The sequence below is a fragment of the Passer montanus genome, unplaced genomic scaffold, assembly GCF_014805655.1.
Source record: "Passer montanus isolate IOZ18808 unplaced genomic scaffold, ASM1480565v1 scaffold55, whole genome shotgun sequence".
NCBI lineage: Eukaryota > Metazoa > Chordata > Aves > Passeriformes > Passeridae > Passer > Passer montanus.
In genome coordinates this window covers 1,925,946-1,945,907 of record NW_024370485.1, presented here as the reverse complement: position 1 = coordinate 1,945,907, position 19,962 = coordinate 1,925,946, and the positions used below count along the sequence as shown (strand labels likewise).

General features: G+C 47.5%; 1 protein-coding gene and 1 long non-coding RNA gene across 3 annotated transcripts; both read left to right on the top strand.

The window, feature by feature from the left end:
• The first annotated feature begins 118 nt into the window (after positions 1 to 118).
• GTPBP1 (GTP binding protein 1) lies at positions 119 to 19,273 on the top strand. Of its 2 annotated transcripts, XM_039725426.1 has the most exons (13): positions 119 to 539; positions 5,650 to 5,761; positions 7,981 to 8,161; positions 9,215 to 9,563; positions 10,016 to 10,139; positions 12,053 to 12,167; positions 12,624 to 12,768; positions 12,911 to 13,093; positions 13,854 to 13,989; positions 14,543 to 14,721; positions 15,224 to 15,421; positions 16,532 to 16,573; positions 17,011 to 19,273. In XM_039725426.1, exons 1-13 carry the CDS (start codon positions 240 to 242, stop codon positions 17,101 to 17,103), a joined length of 2,157 nt encoding a protein of 718 aa, XP_039581360.1. In that variant the 5' UTR covers positions 119 to 239; the 3' UTR covers positions 17,104 to 19,273. The 2 variants fall into 2 exon arrangements, with proteins under 2 accessions (XP_039581360.1, XP_039581361.1); XM_039725427.1 differs by lacking the exon at positions 16,532 to 16,573.
• LOC120510035 lies at positions 546 to 5,642 on the top strand. Its single transcript, XR_005629402.1, has 3 exons — positions 546 to 1,237; positions 1,774 to 1,934; positions 2,889 to 5,642. It is a non-coding gene; the product is annotated as an uncharacterized LOC120510035 (long non-coding RNA).
• Positions 19,274 to 19,962: the final 689 nt, after the last annotated feature.

Below are 19,962 nucleotides of genomic sequence, written 5' to 3'. Positions count from 1 at the left end.
AGCACTTAGTCCCACCCAGGCCTGTGGGGATCCCTTATTCGATTGGCTGTCGGGGTTGTTTGTCAGGAAGCGCCGCTCTCCTATTGGACAGCCCACGCCGGACACGTCGCGGGGCTGTGTTGTGTGTGTGTATGTGTAGAAAACAAGCCGAGCTGGCAGTGCGTCTCCCATTGGCTTCGCGCGCTTCGAGGGGGCGTGGCCTCCCCTCATGAATAACCACTACACCACCCACCGTCGCCATGGCAACATGCAAATTTAGCCGCTGCGCCGCCGGTGATTGGCGGGCGCCGCCTTGGCGGGCCCGGGGGCGGCGCCGGGGCGGAGAGCCGGGCAGGGAAGGGAAGATGGCGGCGGCGGAGCGGAGCAGGTCCCCGGTTCCCGGGGGGTCCCCGGTGCCGGCCTGTATGTTCGCCCCGGAGCCCGGCTCCCCGGGCGGACGGCCTCGCGTGGCGGCGGCCGCCTGTCCCCTCCGCGCAGCCTTCGACGGCGAGGACGGCGAGGCGCTCAACGGCGAGCCCGAGATCGACCTCACCAGTAAGGTAGGCCCGGCGGGGGGGCGGGCGTCGGCGAGCGCCATCACCCCGCCAGGCCCCGCTGCTCTCCGCCCTGCCGCTCGGCCGAGCGCGGGGGCTGCCCCCGCCCCTGGCCGCTCCCCCGCACCTGTCGCAGGAGAGCGAGAGGCTGCGGCCCGCCTGCCTCCGCCGGGACCGGAGCTCCCCCGAGCGCTGCCCCGGCCCCGGCATCACCTGTGCGGGCGGCAGAGCCCGAGGTGCCGTGGGGAGGCGGCCGGGAGAGGCGCAGTGAAGTTGTCCCGTCGGCCGGCCGGGACGGGAGGGTGCTGGCAGGCTGCTCCGCCCTGCTCCTTCCCCAGCTGGGCTGCTCGGGGCAACGCCGGCCCGGCGCCGGTGCAGCAGCTCGGGGAGCGCTGGGCTTGGAGCTGTCAGCTGCTGCAACGTCCCGCCGACGTGTGCTCTCCGCGCTGGGCTCTGCAGTTATCTCTGCTGCCAGTTGTACTAGTTCCTGGGACTTTCTCCACAATCTTAAAAGGAGGTCAGAGCTTGTGACTTTTGAGCACCAGAGCCCAGTGACAAGGGTGCTCTGCTCTTGCACACAGGGTTAAGGCAACGCAGAAAAGGCTTGTTCGCCTTGTGCAGCTCCTTTCTAGGATCCCAGTGACAAAACTTTGTGGTGGTCTTACTTCTGTCAGAGCCAGTTCTCGCTTCCATCCTGCAGGAAGGTACATTGTAGTAATACACGTGTACCAGAGCCTGCCACTGACTTAGTTGCCTTCTGTCACTGTCTTCTAATTTTTTTTTCCCCAATTGGCTGGCTGATCTCTTAACTGTATGCCTTTTGCTGCCACGGCTTTGGTGCTCTCTCCCACTCTAAAGTCTCCTGAAAACTTAATTCAGTCCACTTGTAATTATGTGATCCAGAAGTTGGCATAGCTGTTGTTTCCTCCTGGTTTTCTGTCATCCCTCCTCTTCATGCTTCCAGCTTAAATTGTTCCAGAGTCCTGGACTTTCTTGCCTTCTATGTGCAGAGAAGGAAAGAAGAATTGTGTCTGTGGACATGGAAACCTTTTTCTATTTAATGGATTTTTTTTACAATGAGGTACTGTATTAAATGTTACAAAGATGTCTTGTAAGGTAGTAAAGAACAGAAATCAAACCTCTAGTATCTATTGATTGTGCCTTAATGAGCTGGACAAGATTTTTATACAGGATGCCAATATTGATCTGTGCTTTGTCTTGGACGTGACTGCTGTGGAAGAGAGCCAAGGAGGATGCCAAGGACTGCATCACTGATTCTTGACAGCCAGGAACCTGACCAAAACTCTGGCAAAGAGAGAAGAGTGCTTTTCTGCCATAAACTCCCGTTTGTAGTGTCAGTCTTCCATTCCTAGAAATCTGGAGGTGCTGTGGAGGTGATAGGTAAGCATTTTTTTGATCTTTATTACGATTTACTTTTCCATACAACATTGTGCACCTGCTGACTTTTCCCTGGACTTTTCATTCATCCCTACCTTGGATGAGAGCTGAAATTGTGAGCTCTGCTCCATCTTTCTGAATTAATCTTCCACTGTGTGCTCAAAACAGCAATCTCATATGGTGAGAATGCAGTAGCTAACCTGTGCCTCCCTCACGTCCCCATCCCTCCAACTTTTCTCCAGTTGAATTGTTCCACTCCAATCCCTACTTAAAATGGGGGCTCCCACTGCAGTCAGTTTGTTTGATAGTTGCTGGTTCTGTCCTGGTCCTTCTGACCCACCCCTTGGCTGTGTTAATACTTTCCCCCAGTCATTTCCCTGTGTGTAAGGTGAGCTCTTTTTAGAGAGGAACACTTTGGGATTCTCTTATCAAGTGCACCTTGTCTCCTGGTCAGGGAAACAGTTCCATTCATCAGCACAAATTCATTACCATGTTGATCTTAATGGGTGTTTGTTTTCCCTTCAGTGCCAGCACACTGCAGCAGTAATCACCTTTCAGGTCAAGAACCATAGCACACAAGGCTATTGGTGAAGCTGATACTCATATTAGATCTGCATTGACAACAGAACATAATAGCACCTCAACAATGTATGTCTACAGGGCATAGAAAACAAAATATGACACTACAGAAGGTGCCTTTCCCCCAGCTCCTCAGTGGCTGATGGTGGCTTTCCAGCTGTGCAAAATAACAGGCTCTGTTTTTCCAGCAAAGAGCAGCACTGTGTACCACACAGTATTTGGTTTGCCCCTAATGCTTACAGTTTGTCTGCCTCGTGGAGGCAGGCAAAGCCACCTCTCCTCAGAGACTGGGAAGGGACTTGAGAGATGGCATTTTGAACTTGTGAGGTGTTTCCTAAGAATAAAACAATAACTGGTTGTCACTTTTTTGCCTTACAGGAAACCTGAGGTTGCTAGACCCGCATGGCTCCTACTGATAACTGCTCAATGCCTGACAGAGTGGAAAGGACAAAAGTGAACATTTTTGACTTTGTGAAAGCTTCTTAAAAACATGCATTCGTAGTGCAGCCATGGAGGGGTTGCTTGAAGGTGAAAAGCAAAAAAAAGAAGGAGCCAAAATGGAGGGCTTGTCTTCGACCAAGGAGATAGCAGAGGACAGGAAGCTAAAGAGGTCTTCAAAACAGCACGTCACATCTTGCAGTGATCCAGGAAACCACACAACTGGCTGGGGCTGTGACTGCAGAAATAGTTGTCAGAAACTCTGAAAGCTGCTGTTTTATCTGCAGATACTTCTCTTGATGTCCTGCTGTGAGGATGAGCTGTAAGCTTCATAGGCCACGGAGTAAACTTTGGAGGCAGTGTGCTACAGGAGCACCCTTCAGGAGCGCCTTTGCATGGCAGTGAAAGCAGCAGTGTGGGGGAACAGTGTTGTGGGCTGATGTGAGTGAGCCTGTGCTGTTTGAGGCCCCCAGCCCTCCTGCCTGGCAATGTGAGGAAAGGGTACCATGAGCTGCTGAGTGCCTTGGTGCTTGTTACAGCACCCTGCCTGCTCGCACTGCTGAAGCACTTGGACTCAGGAAAACAAAGCTGGCAATGAGACTTGAAGAAACTGAAGTTGGTTTGCCCTGTGCTGGTGGTCCCTATTTTATTGATCTTTGTGTGTGTTACAGCCTGTTTAATAGATCTTCCTGAGTCCCTGGCTTGTGCTGGTGCACTGGCCTGAAGAATGAGCTTGTCTGCTGTGCATCCAGGTATTCCTGAAAGTACCGGCAGGGCAAAATGAGCCCTACACATCAAAACACAGCCTTCCATTCCTGCCTGGATTGAACCTCTCAACAGCTGTTGATTTCACTCTCAGTGCATTTACATCCAGTGGCTTCCCTCAAGAGGAAAATGAAACTAAAAGTAAAACAGAACTGAAAGAAAAACTAATAAAAGCAAAACTCATTTTTTTATGGCATGAAATAGAAAGACTGTGACCTTGCAGAGCAGAGTGCTTTGGTACACTTTGCAGACCACTTTGCCAAGTAGTTGAAAGGCTTAGGTAGGGCATGTGTCCAAGAGGGGCACGTGAAGGTGATTGTATCTCTTGTAGCTGTCTGGCCCTTGCAGACACATCCCTGCTGTCTGAGGCCCTTAACATCTGTGGAAAAAGTTGCTTTGGCAGCCTCTGCTATCTGTGCTTCAGTGTCCCAGCATGCATCACTATGGTTTTGAAAGCTGCTTGAACATTATTTGTGGGGGTTTGGGTTCCTTTACATTCTAGATGTCCAAAGAAGGCCTTCATCAAGTGGTAGTGGTAATAGTGGTAGAAATAGTAGTGGTAAAGGTAGTTTCTCCTTGAAAACACATTGTGTTAACTGTGCTGAGCAAGTCAGGCTGTGGTAGAGAATGCTGGGCAGACTGGAGGATGTTATTGCCAATTGCTCTAAACCATATGTTTTAGGCAAACATCTAATTTAGCACAGTTTTCAGTCTCAATGTATAGTGAAGTGCTTCTGTCTGGGTGTGATTTTTGTGTATGTAGGGACAGCTGTGGATGTCCCTGAGTGTTGGCACAGATGTGCCTATCCTTAGGGCTCTTGGTGGGTGTCAGCCTTTAATAACTGTTACTTAAAGTGCCTTTTTCACAGAAATGGGTATCCATTGCTACAGCTATCAGGCTACTCAGGGATGCTCAGCCACCAACAGATTTGTAACCATGGAGGCAGCCAGAGAGCAGGTAGAGTGCTGATGGAGGTCTCCTTGGTCTGGCACTGCCATGCCACCATTGTGGCTGCTCTGTGGAAGTGTCCTCAGCTCTGCTGTGTGAGCAGTGCAGGTTTCTGCCAGAAATGGTGCTATTCCATTCTAGGAAAAATCATTCCTGAAGCACTCTCTTGTCCTCATTTTCTGCTTTGTTTTTCTTTTATTTTGTCATTCTCTTGATGACTGGGGAAGGAAGGGCAAAGGAAGTTTGATTATTGCAATATCTGCAGTCAAAGTTTGTTGGTAGTACAGCTGCTGGCCTACAAAACTGCAGCTCTCCACTGCTGAAACCTCTAGATGTGCTCATACAAATTGCTTTGCATGTCTGCCCCTCAGCACCATTGTGTGAAGTACCTAAAATTTGAAAATAATGCTTATTTATGCTCTCTCCTTTCCTTCTGCCCCCTCAGAAAACAGAAGGGGACATCAAATACGTGAAAGACTTAAAAGATGCTCTGGATGTTGGTGCCCAGGTGTTCTCTGCAGTGAGGTCTGGCTGGCTTTCTCTGACTGTCCAGTCGTGTTTCAGGGGAGCAGCAGCACTCTTTGCAGCAGAGACTGTGGAGTACCCAGCTAAGGAATTTCTGTGGAGAAAAATCTGCTCCCCTTTCTGTTTTCCTTGAATGAAAACATATTGGAGTGTTCACTTAAATGTGGCTTTTAAACATTGGTTACATCAAAATAAGATGCTTGGTATTCTTACTTGCTTTGAAGTGTATTTTCCTGCATAAATGAACTCTGAGCTCAGACAAACAACCTTGTGCTGTGTCACCAGGAAATAGCTGTCAGCAGAACTGGTTTAAAAAACAAAACAAAACCACCACAAAGCGGTCCTGGAAAAAGAGTCCTTCTCTTTGAATAAAGCACATAGATTGATTGTGCTTGTAACTGAAACTGGTTTTCAAATTGTTTGCCTGACATCTGCAAATAGATATTCAATCTTTTTTTCCAGCTGGTGATGGTGAGTCCAACTTCAGAGCAGTATGACAGTTTGCTCCAGCAGATGTCAGAGAGGATTGATGAGGGATGTGGGGAGACCATCTATGTCATTGGACAAGGATCAGGTGAGTATATCTTCTCCAGCAAAACAACAACAAATTATTAAAATTATAAAAAAACCTCATTCATGTAACTAGACTGCTGCTGAAGTTGATGCTTACTTTTCCAGAATGACTTGAAAATGTCCATAAAATATAGCAGAATATGTGGGACAGATTCTTTTGTTTTATTCCTGCCAACAACTGTTTCATGTAATGGAACTAAATATATTTTTTTAATAAAATCATGCAAGTTCTTATTTGGAAATAAGGCATATCTTGTCTGAGCACACCAGTAAAAGACAAAGAATCTAAAATGATAATAACAGCTTCAGTACAGATGTCCTCAATGTCTGTGAAGGTCTTGTTCTGTTTGATTTGGTTCACTGCTCCATTGGAATAACATATTTTTACCCCACAGGAATTTATTATAGATACTTGACGTAGCCAAAATATATGCTGCTGACTTTCTGTGGTAGTATGTGTCTGCTATGAAGGGAAAGGTTTTCCTTTGCTTTGCATGAGATCTTTATTGTCACATTAATTTGCATGTGACTGCAGTCATTTGCCTTTGCAAACTTTAGCAGTTAGCATGGATTACATTTTTGTTCTTTTTGACAATTTGAGTATTTGTGGCTGATGCTGGTAAAGGGCAAAGCATGCCCTTGCTTTGAAATAGAAATTTCTGGATATAAAATAATTGTCTATGGTTATCAACAGGCAAAAGGCATATTTCAAGCATACTGGATACCTACTGAATATGAAGTTGTCATGATCAGACATTTGCTGTGTTTGAGGAGGAATATGAAACCCTGCCAGGATTGGCTGAAATAATGGAGGGAGGGAGCTGTGTAATCTCAGAACTGTGTGCTTTTTGGGTTTTTTTTGAGTTTTCTCAAGCAGCCAACATAGAGGAGAAGCCAGAATTAGATAGGCAGTATTCATGCAGCCAGGGATTGTGCTCTTGCCACCAAGCAAGCTTCCCAATGTAGCCTGTATCCTTGGTGTTTGGGATAAGCACATCTGCAGTGGAGATCTAGCTAGTCAGGCTGGTACCTGCTTTCTCTTCTAGGATACCTTGTGAGAGTGTTAACTGGTAGTTGTAGCAGTGATTTACTTAGAAATAGACGTTCGTTTCTTAAAATATGAGGTTAAACTTTTGACTTCATTTTGGGTTGCAGCATAGTTGAGGAGGATGGGGATATTTTCAGCAGAGAAAGGATCTTGGTATCCCTGCCACTGTCGCTCCTTCTCATTCCCTTTCAGCATGTGTGATTTTGATCATCCCAGATACCCAACTCAGCTGGCTGAGAAGCAATTGAAGACTGCCACAGGAAGATTATTAGTTCCCCAGTAGTGACCTTTCCCTTTCTCCCTTGGGTTTTGCTATCTCCTGTCCCCTACCTTTCGTTCCCCTCCTCTAACCCAAGGCTTGTTTTAGTACTCCTCAGTCTCAGTCAGCTTATGAGCAAGGCTGGAAATTGCCCAGTAACTCTGCTAGTTTTAGAGCTGGGCAGTAATTAAAATGCTGATAAGTTCATGCAAACTGCAGTTCCTGCTTAGCAGCCGATGAGTCAGCCATGCATATGAACATGTACACATGGCAATAACTTTGGTCATCTGGGTGCAGTGTGGCTCTCCACCTTTGTTTGTTGTTTTGTGGGCTTTTTTTATCCACCAAGGAGATTCTGGGGTCAAATCTGTGCATCTTCACAGCACCTGGATTGGGAAAGAGACAATGGTGGCCTTGACCCTGTCTAGATAGTTGCCACTGGCAGGCTCTGACTGTCAGCTCTTTTGCTTGGGGAAGCAGTGCCACATTTACTGGCTAATTGTGGTGATGCTTTACTCAGAGCTTTCCTTTTGTTAATGCTTTACCTCTTCTTGCAATATGAGAGGAGATACTTTGTCTGCCTGAAGGACACAAAGTACCTTCAGCAGGTGAAGTAAGGGAATTAGACAGAAATGTGTCTTTGCTGCCAATCCCTGTGTATTTGCTTGTAAAGATTGTGAAGAGAACTCCTCTAGATGAAAGATGGTGATTTTCTAGTGTCTCTTAAGACTTAGAGCGAAGACCATCCCTTTTTATTTTGGACCAAGGGTGTTTATTCTGTGTACATGGCCGACACCTGCAGTCCCCATACAAATCCTGGTGGCTGTGAAGGTGCCAGGCAGGATGACAGTGCTGCTGCCTGTTGCAAGGTGGTGTTCACTGACTGCCCTTTGTCTCCTCCACACCACACCAGATGGAACTGAGTACGGGCTGAGTGAGGCAGACATGGAGGCGTCCTACGCCACGTTGAAGAGCATGGCAGAGCAGATCGAGGCAGACGTGATCCTCCTGAGGGAGCACCAGGAGGCCGGGGGCAAGGTGCGCGACTACCTGGTTCGGAAACGTGTGGGTGACAACGACTTCCTGGAGGTCAGGTGAGGAGCCGGGTGGAGACAGGGTTAGTCAGCAGCTCAGCTGCATTTTTACCGTGTGAGCAGTGCGTGGTGCTGAGCCAGCAACGCCGCTTCAGGTCGGGGTGTTGGAGCTGCCCAACAAAGGGAGTCGAGCTTCGCCCCTCCTTGCTGATGAAATTGCCTTTTTGTTGTTGTTGCTGTCTCTTTTGGGAGCAAACTGTTGGTGGAAATTTGCCTGTGTTTAGCAGAGGGCTGTTGCTCTCTGGGTGACAGCCTCAAAGTTGGGGGCATCTTTTTGTATGCTGGGTTGCCAGAGGGGAGTCACATGTGCACATGTGGCTGTGTGTATGTGTATATGTGCACACTGCTGGAACACAATACTTTTGACAAAGGATCCGGTTCTGTTCCAGGACTGTGATGATCCAAGTCACCTTTTAATGGACATATACTAGCTTATATAACATGGCTTGAGAGTCTGCCCAGACCTGGATGGAGAGGATTTCCAACATTTGCCAACAGCCATAATAGCCACATTAATCAAAGAAGGAACTTGCTGTAGGACATGGCTTTCTTGTAAAAGATTCCACTTTTTTTTAGCTTATCCTTTTCTGGGAGCAACAATTTTAATTTTTATGCTCTTCTTAGCGCTTGGTGCTGTTGCAATATAAGAAATGTGAGAAAGGCAGAGGTGTTCTAGACCAGCTTGGGATTTAGTCTTCCTTTTGAATTGCCACAGTGTTTATGTTGGATTACAGAGACAAGGAGTTGGAATAGAGACGCTCTGTGTGGCATCAAGCAACATCATGTTCAGTTGTCTATGTTATAGACACCTGTGACAGTGTTTCCAGTCTTCCACATCACAGTCCCCAGAGTCTGGGATCTCCTCTGTTAATTAATAACTATAAAAGAATCTCTGCTCTGCTTGTGAAGCTCTAACATTTTTTAATCTCTGTTTGAAGGATGGGGATCAAAAGCCAGTTATTTGCGGGAGCAGTGATATTTTGGTTTTTTCGATCACTTGCTCATTTCTTCAGGTCCCATATTTTACCAGGCTCCTTTTCCTTTCCCCTGCAGGGTGGCAGTGGTTGGCAATGTGGACGCAGGGAAGAGCACCTTGCTGGGTGTCTTGACTCACGGTGAGTTAGACAACGGCCGGGGCTTTGCTCGGCAAAAGCTCTTCCGCCACAAGCACGAGATCGAGTCAGGCCGCACCAGCAGTGTGGGCAATGACATTCTGGGCTTCGACAGCGAGGGCAACGTGGTGAACAAACCTGACAGCCACGGTGGCAGCTTGGAATGGACAAAGATCTGTGAGAAATCCACCAAGGTCATTACTTTCATTGACCTGGCTGGTCACGAAAAGTACCTGAAAACCACCGTCTTTGGCATGACTGGACACTTGCCTGACTTCTGCATGCTTATGGTAGGTAGCAAGAAAGATGGACCATACCAGCTGGAGTGGAGCTCTTCACAGCTTTTACAGCCTCAGCTTCTTTTCTGTTGCAAACTGTCTGTGGGGTTTTGGAGGGAGGCAGCATCTCATGGTGCAGGAGAGCAGAAGCCTCTGTGGCTGTCTGTCCTGTATTGTGAGGCAAGTGCCCCAGGACTGTCAGTCCCAGACAGGCCCAAGGTTTGTGATTCTTGAAAGTGGAAGGATTTCTGAATTTTAGAAAACCTTGTTAAAACTGGGGAGAAATGAGTTGGTCCTTTGCCAGTGTGCAGTGACATCTGAGATGAGCTGGGCCTGGTCATACGGCCCCAGTGGCACATCTGCAACTTAACCACAGTCTACTGTATGTCTGACACAAGTCCTCTGTAATCCAGCTTACTGCTGAAGAAGCACTGACATCCCTGTATTTTATATCCCTGGTGTAGGTTGGGAGTAATGCTGGGATTGTTGGAATGACCAAGGAGCACTTAGGCCTGGCGCTTGCACTTAACGTTCCTGTCTTTGTTGTGGTGACCAAGATTGACATGTGCCCTGCCAACATCCTGCAAGGTGAGTCTTACAGGCTCTCTCCAGAGCTGTTTCTTACCTCTGTGTTGCTGTCCTCTGCTTGGGTTCAGGAATTACTGCGGGAAGAAAGCTGCTTAATCTGGTTCTGACTGCATCCTAAACATCTTCCAGAAATCTATCCTTTTCTCTTGCTCATTTTGACTTATACTCACCTTGTCAAACTTACCCACACTAGGGACTCAGCTTAGCAGCCCAAAAGTGTTTGCTACAAGGTTTTGTTTAATTGAGCTCTAAGAGGAGCAGCATACAGTTGGTGTTTGGGCTTTGCTTCTCTCTGGATATTTAAACCTGGAGGAAAAGTCTGGAAGTTCTTTTGGAACCTGCTTTCCTTCCTGCCCACAGTTTGAGTGTGATCTTAAGCTGTGATTGGACTTGATCTCCCCCTGCTGTTAGTGAAGGGGCAGCTGCTTGTTACCTCCTGCTCACCTGGGCACTTCTCAGGTATGCTGGCATAGCTACAGCAGCTCCTTCCTCTTGTCTGAACAACCAACCAACACTTAATAAATCATGGTTTAAAGCAGCTGCATATGTAGGCTATGGTAGCAGGATGGGAGGCAGGACTAGACACAAGCAGGGATGGCAATAAGTAGCATGGGCTAGTGATTTTTTTCTCAGCAGAGTTAAAGAAGCACCTCTAACCCCAGCAGTGTCCCATGCATGATGTTTGTTCAGGCTGTGATCTGTTCTCACTTTTAAAATTGTCTTTAAGCGTTTCTCACGCCTTCAGAAACGTGCTGTGGTTAATTGGAGCAATGGATTTTTTCATAATCAGTCCTAAGAATCAGAGAAGTGAATGCTCCTGGTGTTGTCTGTAGTTCAGTGTGCTACTATAAAAATCCTAAATATGTTTCAGGCAAATAGGTGCATGTGATCAGAAGATAACCTGTATACCTCTATACTAGTTGTTTGGCAAATAAATGTAAGGCCTGACCATAAGATAATAACTGGGAAGGAGGGAGAACCTTTGGCTCAGTGTGAGGAGAGAAGAGCTGCTCTAGGGAGAAGCTGCTCCTGTGACATGCTGTTTAAAGTAAATAGACTCAAGATTTGACTCAAGTATATCTGTGAAGAGCAGATGGCCTGATTAGATGTTTGTGTTTCTGTATCCAAAACATTACTTTCCCATAGGCAATCACTTGTTTACAAAAATATGTCTAATTGGATGACAATTGTAGAACATAAATTATTTGCTCTTTTGAGCCCTTAGTATCCTTTTCTGTTTTTTCTTTATTTATTGTCAGGCATTTTGTAGGAGGTTGATACTGGTGCATCAGGTAATGCCCCTGCTGGCTGCTGGATATGAGGCTTAAAAAATAAGTTAAAAACAGGCAAAAGCTTAAAATTTGGAGCCATGAGATTTGTCGCAAACCACTGATTTCTGAATATGGTCCACCCACATTGTCCTAGTCTATGATGATAATCTTTACCTCTTTCATGCTTCTCCAGCCTCCTATGGCAAGTTGACTGCCAGGGAAAATGTGTTGAGGTTTGTTTGGTCAAAATTTATTTGCAATTAGCTTATTCTCAAATATTTCTGTCACTGAGTCCTGATTTTCAATTAATTCACTATGAAAAATCCTTTCTAGAAAGAGGAAATACCTTGTAACTGCTTAAAGCTACTAATAGACAGCTACAAAATGTCTACTTCACAGCATTGCAAACTTGTCTGTCCATGTGTGGCCTCGCTTGGCAGCAGGCTAGCTGGCATGAAATGGAAGATGGAATGGCTCCTAAGTCCTACCTGGGCTGCAGCAAACTCACAGTCTCACCTTTAGCCATCTTCTCCTGTCTTATCTGTGGCCAGAGCACCCGTCTCCCTATGGGGAGAGACCCCACAAAAGGGATTTGTGAAGAGGGGAGATGCTGCCCTAACAATATTCATTTCACCCTTTAAGAAACCCTGAAGCTGTTACAGCGACTGCTGAAGTCCCCAGGGTGCAGGAAGATTCCCGTGCTGGTTCAGAGCAAGGATGATGTCATTGTAACAGCCTCCAACTTCAGCTCAGAGAGGTAACGGGAGCAGAGGAGAATCATTTCTCTTTCAATCCTATGTGGAGACTGGGTGAGGAGATTCAGAGTCCCATTGTCTAGATGTGTGAAGGTTGCATCTGCCATGTGGAGTGTGTTCCATAAGAGTGTGTTGATTTTGAGGTTGACCTGCTTGTGTTCCCCTCTCTGAGGCAGAAATGAGAGGCTGCTCCTGGGCAGTCTGCAGAAGACAGCAGGGCATTTGGCTTCCTTCAGTCCTTTCTTCAGAACCTTATACCTTTTCCTAAATGTCATTGGAAGGCAGAGGCAATGTTGCAGGTTTCAAAACATGGGGTATTGTGCATCTGACTGCTCGCCAGACTCTCCCTTCCTAGCACACTATATTGAATTAGTCCCAAGATTTTGGAAGTCTCCCTACATGTAGAAAGCCAGCTAGGAAGGTGAACTAACTCCATTTTCATCAATTTTCCTTTACAGGATGTGCCCAATTTTCCAGATTTCAAATGTTACTGGGGAGAATCTAGATTTGCTGAAGATGTTTCTTAATCTCTTGTCTCCACGGACCAGTTACAGGGAAGAAGAGCCAGCAGAATTCCAGATAGATGATACTTACTCTGTCCCGGTAAGGGCTCTGGTATTTGGAAGAATATTGTGTTCCCTGTTTTAGGCTGAAGAAGGTATCTTCTCTAGAGAGGAGAGTTCTAGAGCTGTTCCCCTGGCCTGGTAGAGTAACCACAATTACTGTTTCTGCTTTTTTGGCATAGGGTGTAGGAACAGTTGTCTCTGGGACGACACTGAGAGGCCTAATCAAGCTAAATGACACCCTGCTGCTGGGGCCAGATCCCCTTGGCAACTTCCTCCCCATTGCTGTCAAGTCCATCCACCGCAAGAGGATGCCTGTCAAGGAGGTGCGGGGAGGCCAGACTGCCTCCTTTGCCTTGAAGAAGGTGAGATGATCTCCTCCTGTTCCTCCAGGACAGGAACTGCCCTCTTAATTCTCAAGTGTTCTTGGAGTTCAGCTGCAGTCAGGCTGTTTCTACAGCAATCAGCTGCCTCATGTTGCAGTGGAATGGAATCCCATGGAACCTCTGTGATTCCACATCCTGGTTTTTCCTCCTAGGAGCTGCCAGGGAATAGCAATGCCACTAGATAATGATGTTGGAGATACCTAATAAAGTGGAGGCATTGCAAGAAAAGTCTCCTTTCGTGCTGGAATTGCATTAGTAGACTGGACAGTGTATTTACACTACTTGTCTTGGCTTGTAGGACCAGCTGCATGATTTGGGATTTAAAAATCAGCAAAATTTGATATGACTTCTCTTGCAAAAGGTTGCTGTCAATAGAAGCTGCACTGATTTTAAGGGGACATAGTTTAAGCTACACCATACTTCATGTGTTCAGGCTTATCAAGTTATATTAACAGACATCATGATTTAGGAGAGGTCATTTTCTTGGATAATGTGCAACCAGGATGTATGTTTTGCTTTTGAAGGATCAGTGAGGTAAATGTGTCAAGTGTCCAGCATTTCCAGTACTCTAAAGCTTCCCTATAAACTTCAGCTGAATTTGATTTTTGCAACCTCTACATAATATCCTATACATAACATACAGATATGCAGCTATTGCCTTTTTCTGGGCAGTCAGCCAGAGCAGCAGATTTCTTCCCTGGAGAATCATGCTAAGGTTTTCTGTGTGTCTGCTTTTCAGATCAAGCGTTCTTCTATCCGGAAGGGCATGGTAATGGTGTCACCCCGCCTGAATCCACAAGCGTCCTGGGAGTTTGAAGCAGAGATTCTGGTGCTCCATCACCCCACCACCATCAGCCCACGATACCAGGCCATGGGTATGTGTGCCAGTGCTGGATTGTCTTTGTTTCCCAGTGGTGGCATTTTGTATCAGATCTAGTCTAAGATAATTTTGCTCCTGATGCGTCTGCCAACCGGAATATAAGCCATAATTCCTGGTTTTGCCTTTACCAGCATTGTGGGAGAGAGTGGAAGGGAGGGACAGGGAAGGGAGCTTATGGAGGAGAGTGGGGAGGCTGTAAGGCATAAAGGAGATGTGTGCTCTCAAGTGTAGTTGGAACCTGCCTGTCCTATGTCTCTGTAGTGCAAAGATTCTCCACTTTCAAATGCTGATGGAAAGACTCATTTTGGGTCCTGCCCTCTAGCCCAGCTGCTTGGTGTGTAGGATTCTGTTGAGGGTGCTTCAGGACAGGCAGGATTTGAAGGCATCTGTTCTAGCTTATGTGCATGTTCTTTTTGGGATGGAACAAAGGCAGCTGCGTGACCCGTACGGTCTTTGCTGTAGGGTGAGGAGCTGCCTCAGATGTGTCTCTGAAGCTCGTTCCACTAATGGGCCTGGCTGCTGAAAGCCCCTGTGCTTTACTTTCACAGTGCATTGCGGCAGCATCCGTCAGACAGCCACGATTCTCAGCATGGACAAGGACTGCCTGCGGACAGGGGACAAAGCCACGGTGCACTTCCGCTTCATCAAAACCCCGGAATATTTACACATAGACCAGCGGCTGGTCTTCCGGGAAGGCCGCACCAAAGCCGTGGGTACCATCACTAAGGTAAAGGCTGCTGAGTCCCACTTGCTTTGCCCATTAGCTACTTCTTGCACTGAGAAGCCAGCAGGAGAATCAAAATAGCTTTGGAAGATGGAGGGAAGAGGCTGTGCTTCAACCATATGCATCAGGCCTGACATGGGTCGAGGGTGACTGATGTTCTTTGTCATGTGGTGGGTCTTTAGCTGGTGCGAATGAGGGAATGTAAAGGGAGGGGCTGAGCCATGTGCTGCTGGTTCTTAAGGCTCAGTCTCTTTCTGACGTCTTGTAGCTGCTCTGTTTGAGTCATGTTGTGGAGGTTAGTGTCACCTCAGCCAAGTGGCCCTTTCCAAGGGTGGAAGATCAGAGGTCTAGGTTTCTTTGAACAGTTGCTGCTGCTGCATTCTTCTCCTTATGGTTATTTTTACAAATTCTCCTGAGGCTTTTTGTTAAAAAGCAGCACTGAACCTCGCCAGATCATCCTGGCTATTTTAATGTTGAGTTTGGCCTCTCCCTTTGCAATTTGCAGCTACTCCAGACCACCAATAACTCACCAATGAACTCCAAGCCACAGCAGATCAAGATGCAGTCAACGAAGAAGGGCGCTGTTACGAAACGAGAGGATGGTGTTCCTGCTGCTGGGGCGGCAGCTGGAGGCCCGGCAGCTGGGGATGAGGCCCCCTCAACAGCTGCAGCACCACTGACACCCACTGCCCTGCAACCATTGGTAAGTGAGGAAAATACCATGTCTGTCCTAGCTGTTTGTGTCATGGTTTCACCTGTTGGAGGAAGGGCACTCTAAAGCACATGTATTATCCCCTCATACCTTGAACTCACCTTGCTGCAGAAATGAATAGAAATATAAGTAGTCTTGCATCAGGAATCATAATTCTCTGATGACTGGATGACTCCATGGTTGACCTTCGAGCAGACAGCAGCTCAGGGTACTGGGACAATTCAGGCTGGACTTCAGGAAGTGTCTAGTCTAACCTCCTGCTCTAAATAAGATTAGCTGTGAGGTCAGACCAGGTTGGCTCAGGGTTTTATCCAGTCATGTCTTAAAAACCTCCCAAGGAGGAAGACTGCACAACCTCCCTTGGCAACCTGTTTCACTGCTTTGACCATGTGCACAGTGAAGAAGTGTTTCTATATACCCAGTAGCTGAACTAGTGAAACATATAACAACCAGTCACAGAACAAATCTCCAACGTCTGCATGGGAGGTAGAATATCCCTCCACTAGAGACATTACAACCTAAGTATTAGGCTCAGGTCATCTACCCTGTTGAAAAATAAAGATGGGGACATCCAAGGAGAAGGAAAGGCTTTAAGTTTCCCTTTAGAGAAATTTATCCAGGTTGTTTTGTTGGTTAGGATTTCTCAGTTCAGCTTGTCCATGGAGGATGCCTAGTCTTTCTGGCCTGAAAGGAATGGAAACTCAATTCTCACTGGAGGCCGACTGATCAGTTTTATTACTGATAGAAGAAAGGTCTTCTCTTTGTAGGGTACCTCCTCAGAAAGTGAAGGGTTCAGGAACTGACTCTGTCAAGTGACAGTGTTCCCCTTCTTAATTCTAGCTATATTAGTTGCCATGGTCAAATCTCACCCTTTTGAGCCAGACTGCTTGTCAAAGGAGGCCCCCTGGCAGGGGTTCTCTCCCTCTGCATATGCCTGGGGCTTCACACCAGTCCTCCATCTTGTCCTTGTCTTTTTGTAGCATCAGTGTGGTTGTAAGTAGTGGTCCCAGCTTGCTCTTTGTTTCATCCCTCCCCCTGAGGCTCTGGGTTGCTTTTGTTCTTGCTTACGTCTTCCTCTCTCTCCTTGCTGCGTCCCCTCAGCCTGCACTGGATGAAGAGCCCCACATCCGTGAGGGCAATAAGGTATTTGGCTGCTCTCAAAGAGAAACAGGGGGTTTGCTGAGGTTGGGAAAAGTCAGGTGAGCCTGAGAGCCATGGTGGGGGGTGGGGGGTTCTCCTTCAATTCTGTACAAAGTCAAGGGAGCCTGAGGCCTGGATTTCCTGTATGCTGAGCCCCATGGCACTTGCTGGCTCTCATGGGAGTGAAACATTTAGGAACTTGGGAAATCAAAGTCTTCCCAGCTTGAAGGGCAAAACTTCCTGGTGCATCTGTCTCTCCTCCTTCCCTCATGGTGTGCCTGTCTTCCTCCTGCCTTATCTCCTTCCTGCAGTGGTAGAAAGCTGATCAGTCACAACTGCCCTGCTGCTGTCTGAATGTGTGTGTGATCCATCTGAATTCCTGCTGTGTTGATATCCCAGCTGAGGGGTTGCTTTGTACTAAAGTCAGTCTTGTTTTTCAGTCAAAAGTCGGAGGAGGAGGCCGTCGACGTGGGGGTCAGCGCCATAAAGTGAAATCTCAGGGAGCCTGTGTGACTCCTGCCAGTGGCTGCTGAATTTCTTATTCCTCCTCTCTCTGAAGAATTCCTCCCCATCCCTTCATTTCTTATCCAAAAGATCCAGAGCAGCGTAAACCAAAACCCATCCCAGCTGATTGGCTGCAGAAGAATCGTCCCTCCTCCCTGCAGAAAGCGATGGAGAGGAGCATAATTTATAAGCTAATGAAGGTGATAAGACAGAGAACTGAGTAACTGACACCTTCCTCCTCCCCCTGTCGACACATTTTTGTACATCATGGGCTTAGTTTTTATTCTTATTAGTTTTTATTATATTTTGTGTGCATGAAGATGAGAGGAGTCTGGATAGAGCTGCAAAGAGCCAGTTAGTTGCCTCCCTCCTCCCTCACCCCTTTCTGTCCACAGGACTTGCTGCTCTCCCCTATTTGCTGTCTCAGATCCAGGGGTTATCAGATGCCTGAAATTTCAGACTTGCAAAGGTTAAAACAGGTTCTTTAGGATGGCTCCATGGAGCATCGTTTCATCACCACTGTGGCCTTGTGCCAAATATGTTTTGGATTCCCTCCCTCTTAAACTATTTCTAAGTGGATTTAATTTAATGTTGTAATGACTGAAGTGTGAAGGAGATGGTGAGAAAGTTCCTTAGTTGGAGATCTAAGAGGGAAACAAATTGGAACGCAGTTGTAGATGTTAAGTTCAGGGATCCTCTGCTCAATATCCTCAAATAATGTTGAAAGCACTTAAAATTTTAACTGGCAACAGAGTTAAATGGGCAGATATTTACCCACCCAGTTCCCCTTCCCATCGTGCTGCTTTTCCCAGTGTTTGTTCAGTGCACATTGGAGCAAATCTAAGGTGCCTCCCAAGGCTGCAGCAGCTCCAGTGACAGTATTCAGAACAGTGCAGGAGCACTCAGTCCGTCCCTTGAGCCAGAGAAAGCCTTCTCACCTCGACGGACAGAGGTCACAGGTGGAAAGATACCTTTGGAACAGAGACACCAAGCTAACATGACCTCCCCTTGATTTTGTTTACTCCAAGATTTCCAAAACCTTTTTGGAACTCACTGGCCAAACTTTGCCATGGCAGAAGCAGGATTTGTCTTCTCCCCTCTTGGCCAAAGAGGGCAGTGACAAATTGGTACCAAATTTACAGAAGTGCTTTCAAGGTTGGAAGTACATGGTAATTTTTCTGACTTAAACTGATTTTTTTTAAGATTTTATTTTTCTTAATGAGAAATTGTGGTTTCTCCAAGAAGGCCCTGCAAGGACAGTTTACAAATTACTGTTAGAATGGTTTTTTTAACCATTTAATGAGTTTTTCAAGTGATTGATTCCCTGCTTATTTTGATCTCTTTTCTTCTAACCCTGCCTCCTCCCTTGGCTCCGGTGAGGACAGGAATTATCCTCTGCCAGCTTGTGGTGAGCTCTGGGAGCATGGTAGCGTTTTGAGGAGGAGGTGGCATCCTCAGCAAATCATGGCTCCCCCCAGCAGGCGCGGTCAGGCTCGGTTTCTCTGAGGGCTTCTTCCTCCAATGAAGGACTTTTATTTTAATCAGAGAGAGACTGCAAAGTTTCTGTCCCTCCTTAGGGGGTCGTTCCTGTTCCTCACTCTGTGTCACCTGTGTGGAGTTGATTGCAGCTCACCTTGTGACTCGGGGTAGGGCTGCAGGCCGGCGGAGGCAGAGCGCATCTCCCGCTGCCAACACCAGCACTCCAAGAGCATTAAGCGGCACGGGAGAGGCAAGAAACGTGGTTTGGAGACCAGGGTCCTTTGCCTTAGAGACTGCAGTGGGTGGAAGGGGGAGGTCAGTCCTTTTCCAAGCTTTGTGCCTAAATACCAGCACTCTCCTGGCCAGGGAGGAACTATAGGCGGCTACAACACTAATAGCACCCGCATTGTGAGGGGGTGTGAGGTGTGGCTAAGCAGGGCACGAGGGCTTGGCTTGTTTGTCTTCTGGCCCTGTAGCAGCATCAAACTGCATCTGATTTCACTGCCCTCTGCTTCTGAGGGGAGCAGGGAGCTCCAGGCGGTTTTCTCTTTCTCCATTCCTTGTGCTCCAAATGAAGGAGACTGCCGAGACTGAAAGAAGGTTCACTTCAATTTGTGCAAAGGAGGTGGTGTGATCTCTCTTTTGTGACCAGCATTTACAGATCACTCAGGCTGGTGTGATCTATAAAATAAATTTTAAAAAAGTTTGTTCCAAGTAAAAGTGTGTCTTCTTGATTTTTGTCCTTCTGGAAAACCAGGCTGAAAGGCAGAGGAAGCAGGTTTGCCTGGCACCAGGTTCCTTTGCTGGCTACAAGAGGAGGCTGTGCTCGTAGTGACAGCAGGGCAGGGCATGGCAGCACAGGAGAGCTGCTGCTGAGCCTCTGCACAGCCCTGACAGCTTCTACTCTGGCCAAAATGAAGTGCAGCTCGCTGGCAGAGTGGTAAAACGAGAACAGGGGCGTGGTGCGAGCTGTGTGCCATGTGAGTGGGTGTGAAGAGCAGCTCTAGCAAATCACTGGGGGCCAGCCCCATGAGAGAAACTGCTAGAGGATGCAGCATTAGCAGAGCACTGGCAGTGCCTGCCTACTGTGCTTCCTGGGACATGCACCTCACCTGTTTCTGCAAATACACTGGGACTCTCCAGGGTTTGCAAGGAGCCTCTTTCTGTCTCCACTTGCTCTCAGAGGTTCACAAAGGCTTCTGCTCTGCACAGCCCTTTCATAGGTAAGTGTGGGCTGTGGTAGCCAGAGCTGAGGCCCACACAGCCCTTCTCCTCCTGGAGAGGGCTGGTCCAGGGCCAGCAGAGAGCAAGCCTGGCCCTAGCGTGGTCTTCTGGGAGGAGCTGCATGGCTATTCCTCAACAGAAGCCTTCCTCCAAGCCCAGGTTCTGACTCTCCTCAAGCCAGTTCA

What these genes read in the sequence shown, in the direction of transcription:
- GTPBP1 (XM_039725426.1), top strand. Translation starts at nt 240, where the DNA reads ATGGCAACATGCAAATTTAGCCGCTGCGCCGCCGGTGATTGGCGGGCG. An exon ending in CCGTGGGTACCATCACTAAG is followed by an intron (nt 14,722 to 15,223) that starts GTAAAGGCTGCT and finishes TGCAATTTGCAG; the next exon opens with CTACTCCAGACCACCAATAA. An exon ending in ACATCCGTGAGGGCAATAAG is followed by an intron (nt 16,574 to 17,010) that starts GTATTTGGCTGC and finishes CTTGTTTTTCAG; the next exon opens with TCAAAAGTCGGAGGAGGAGG.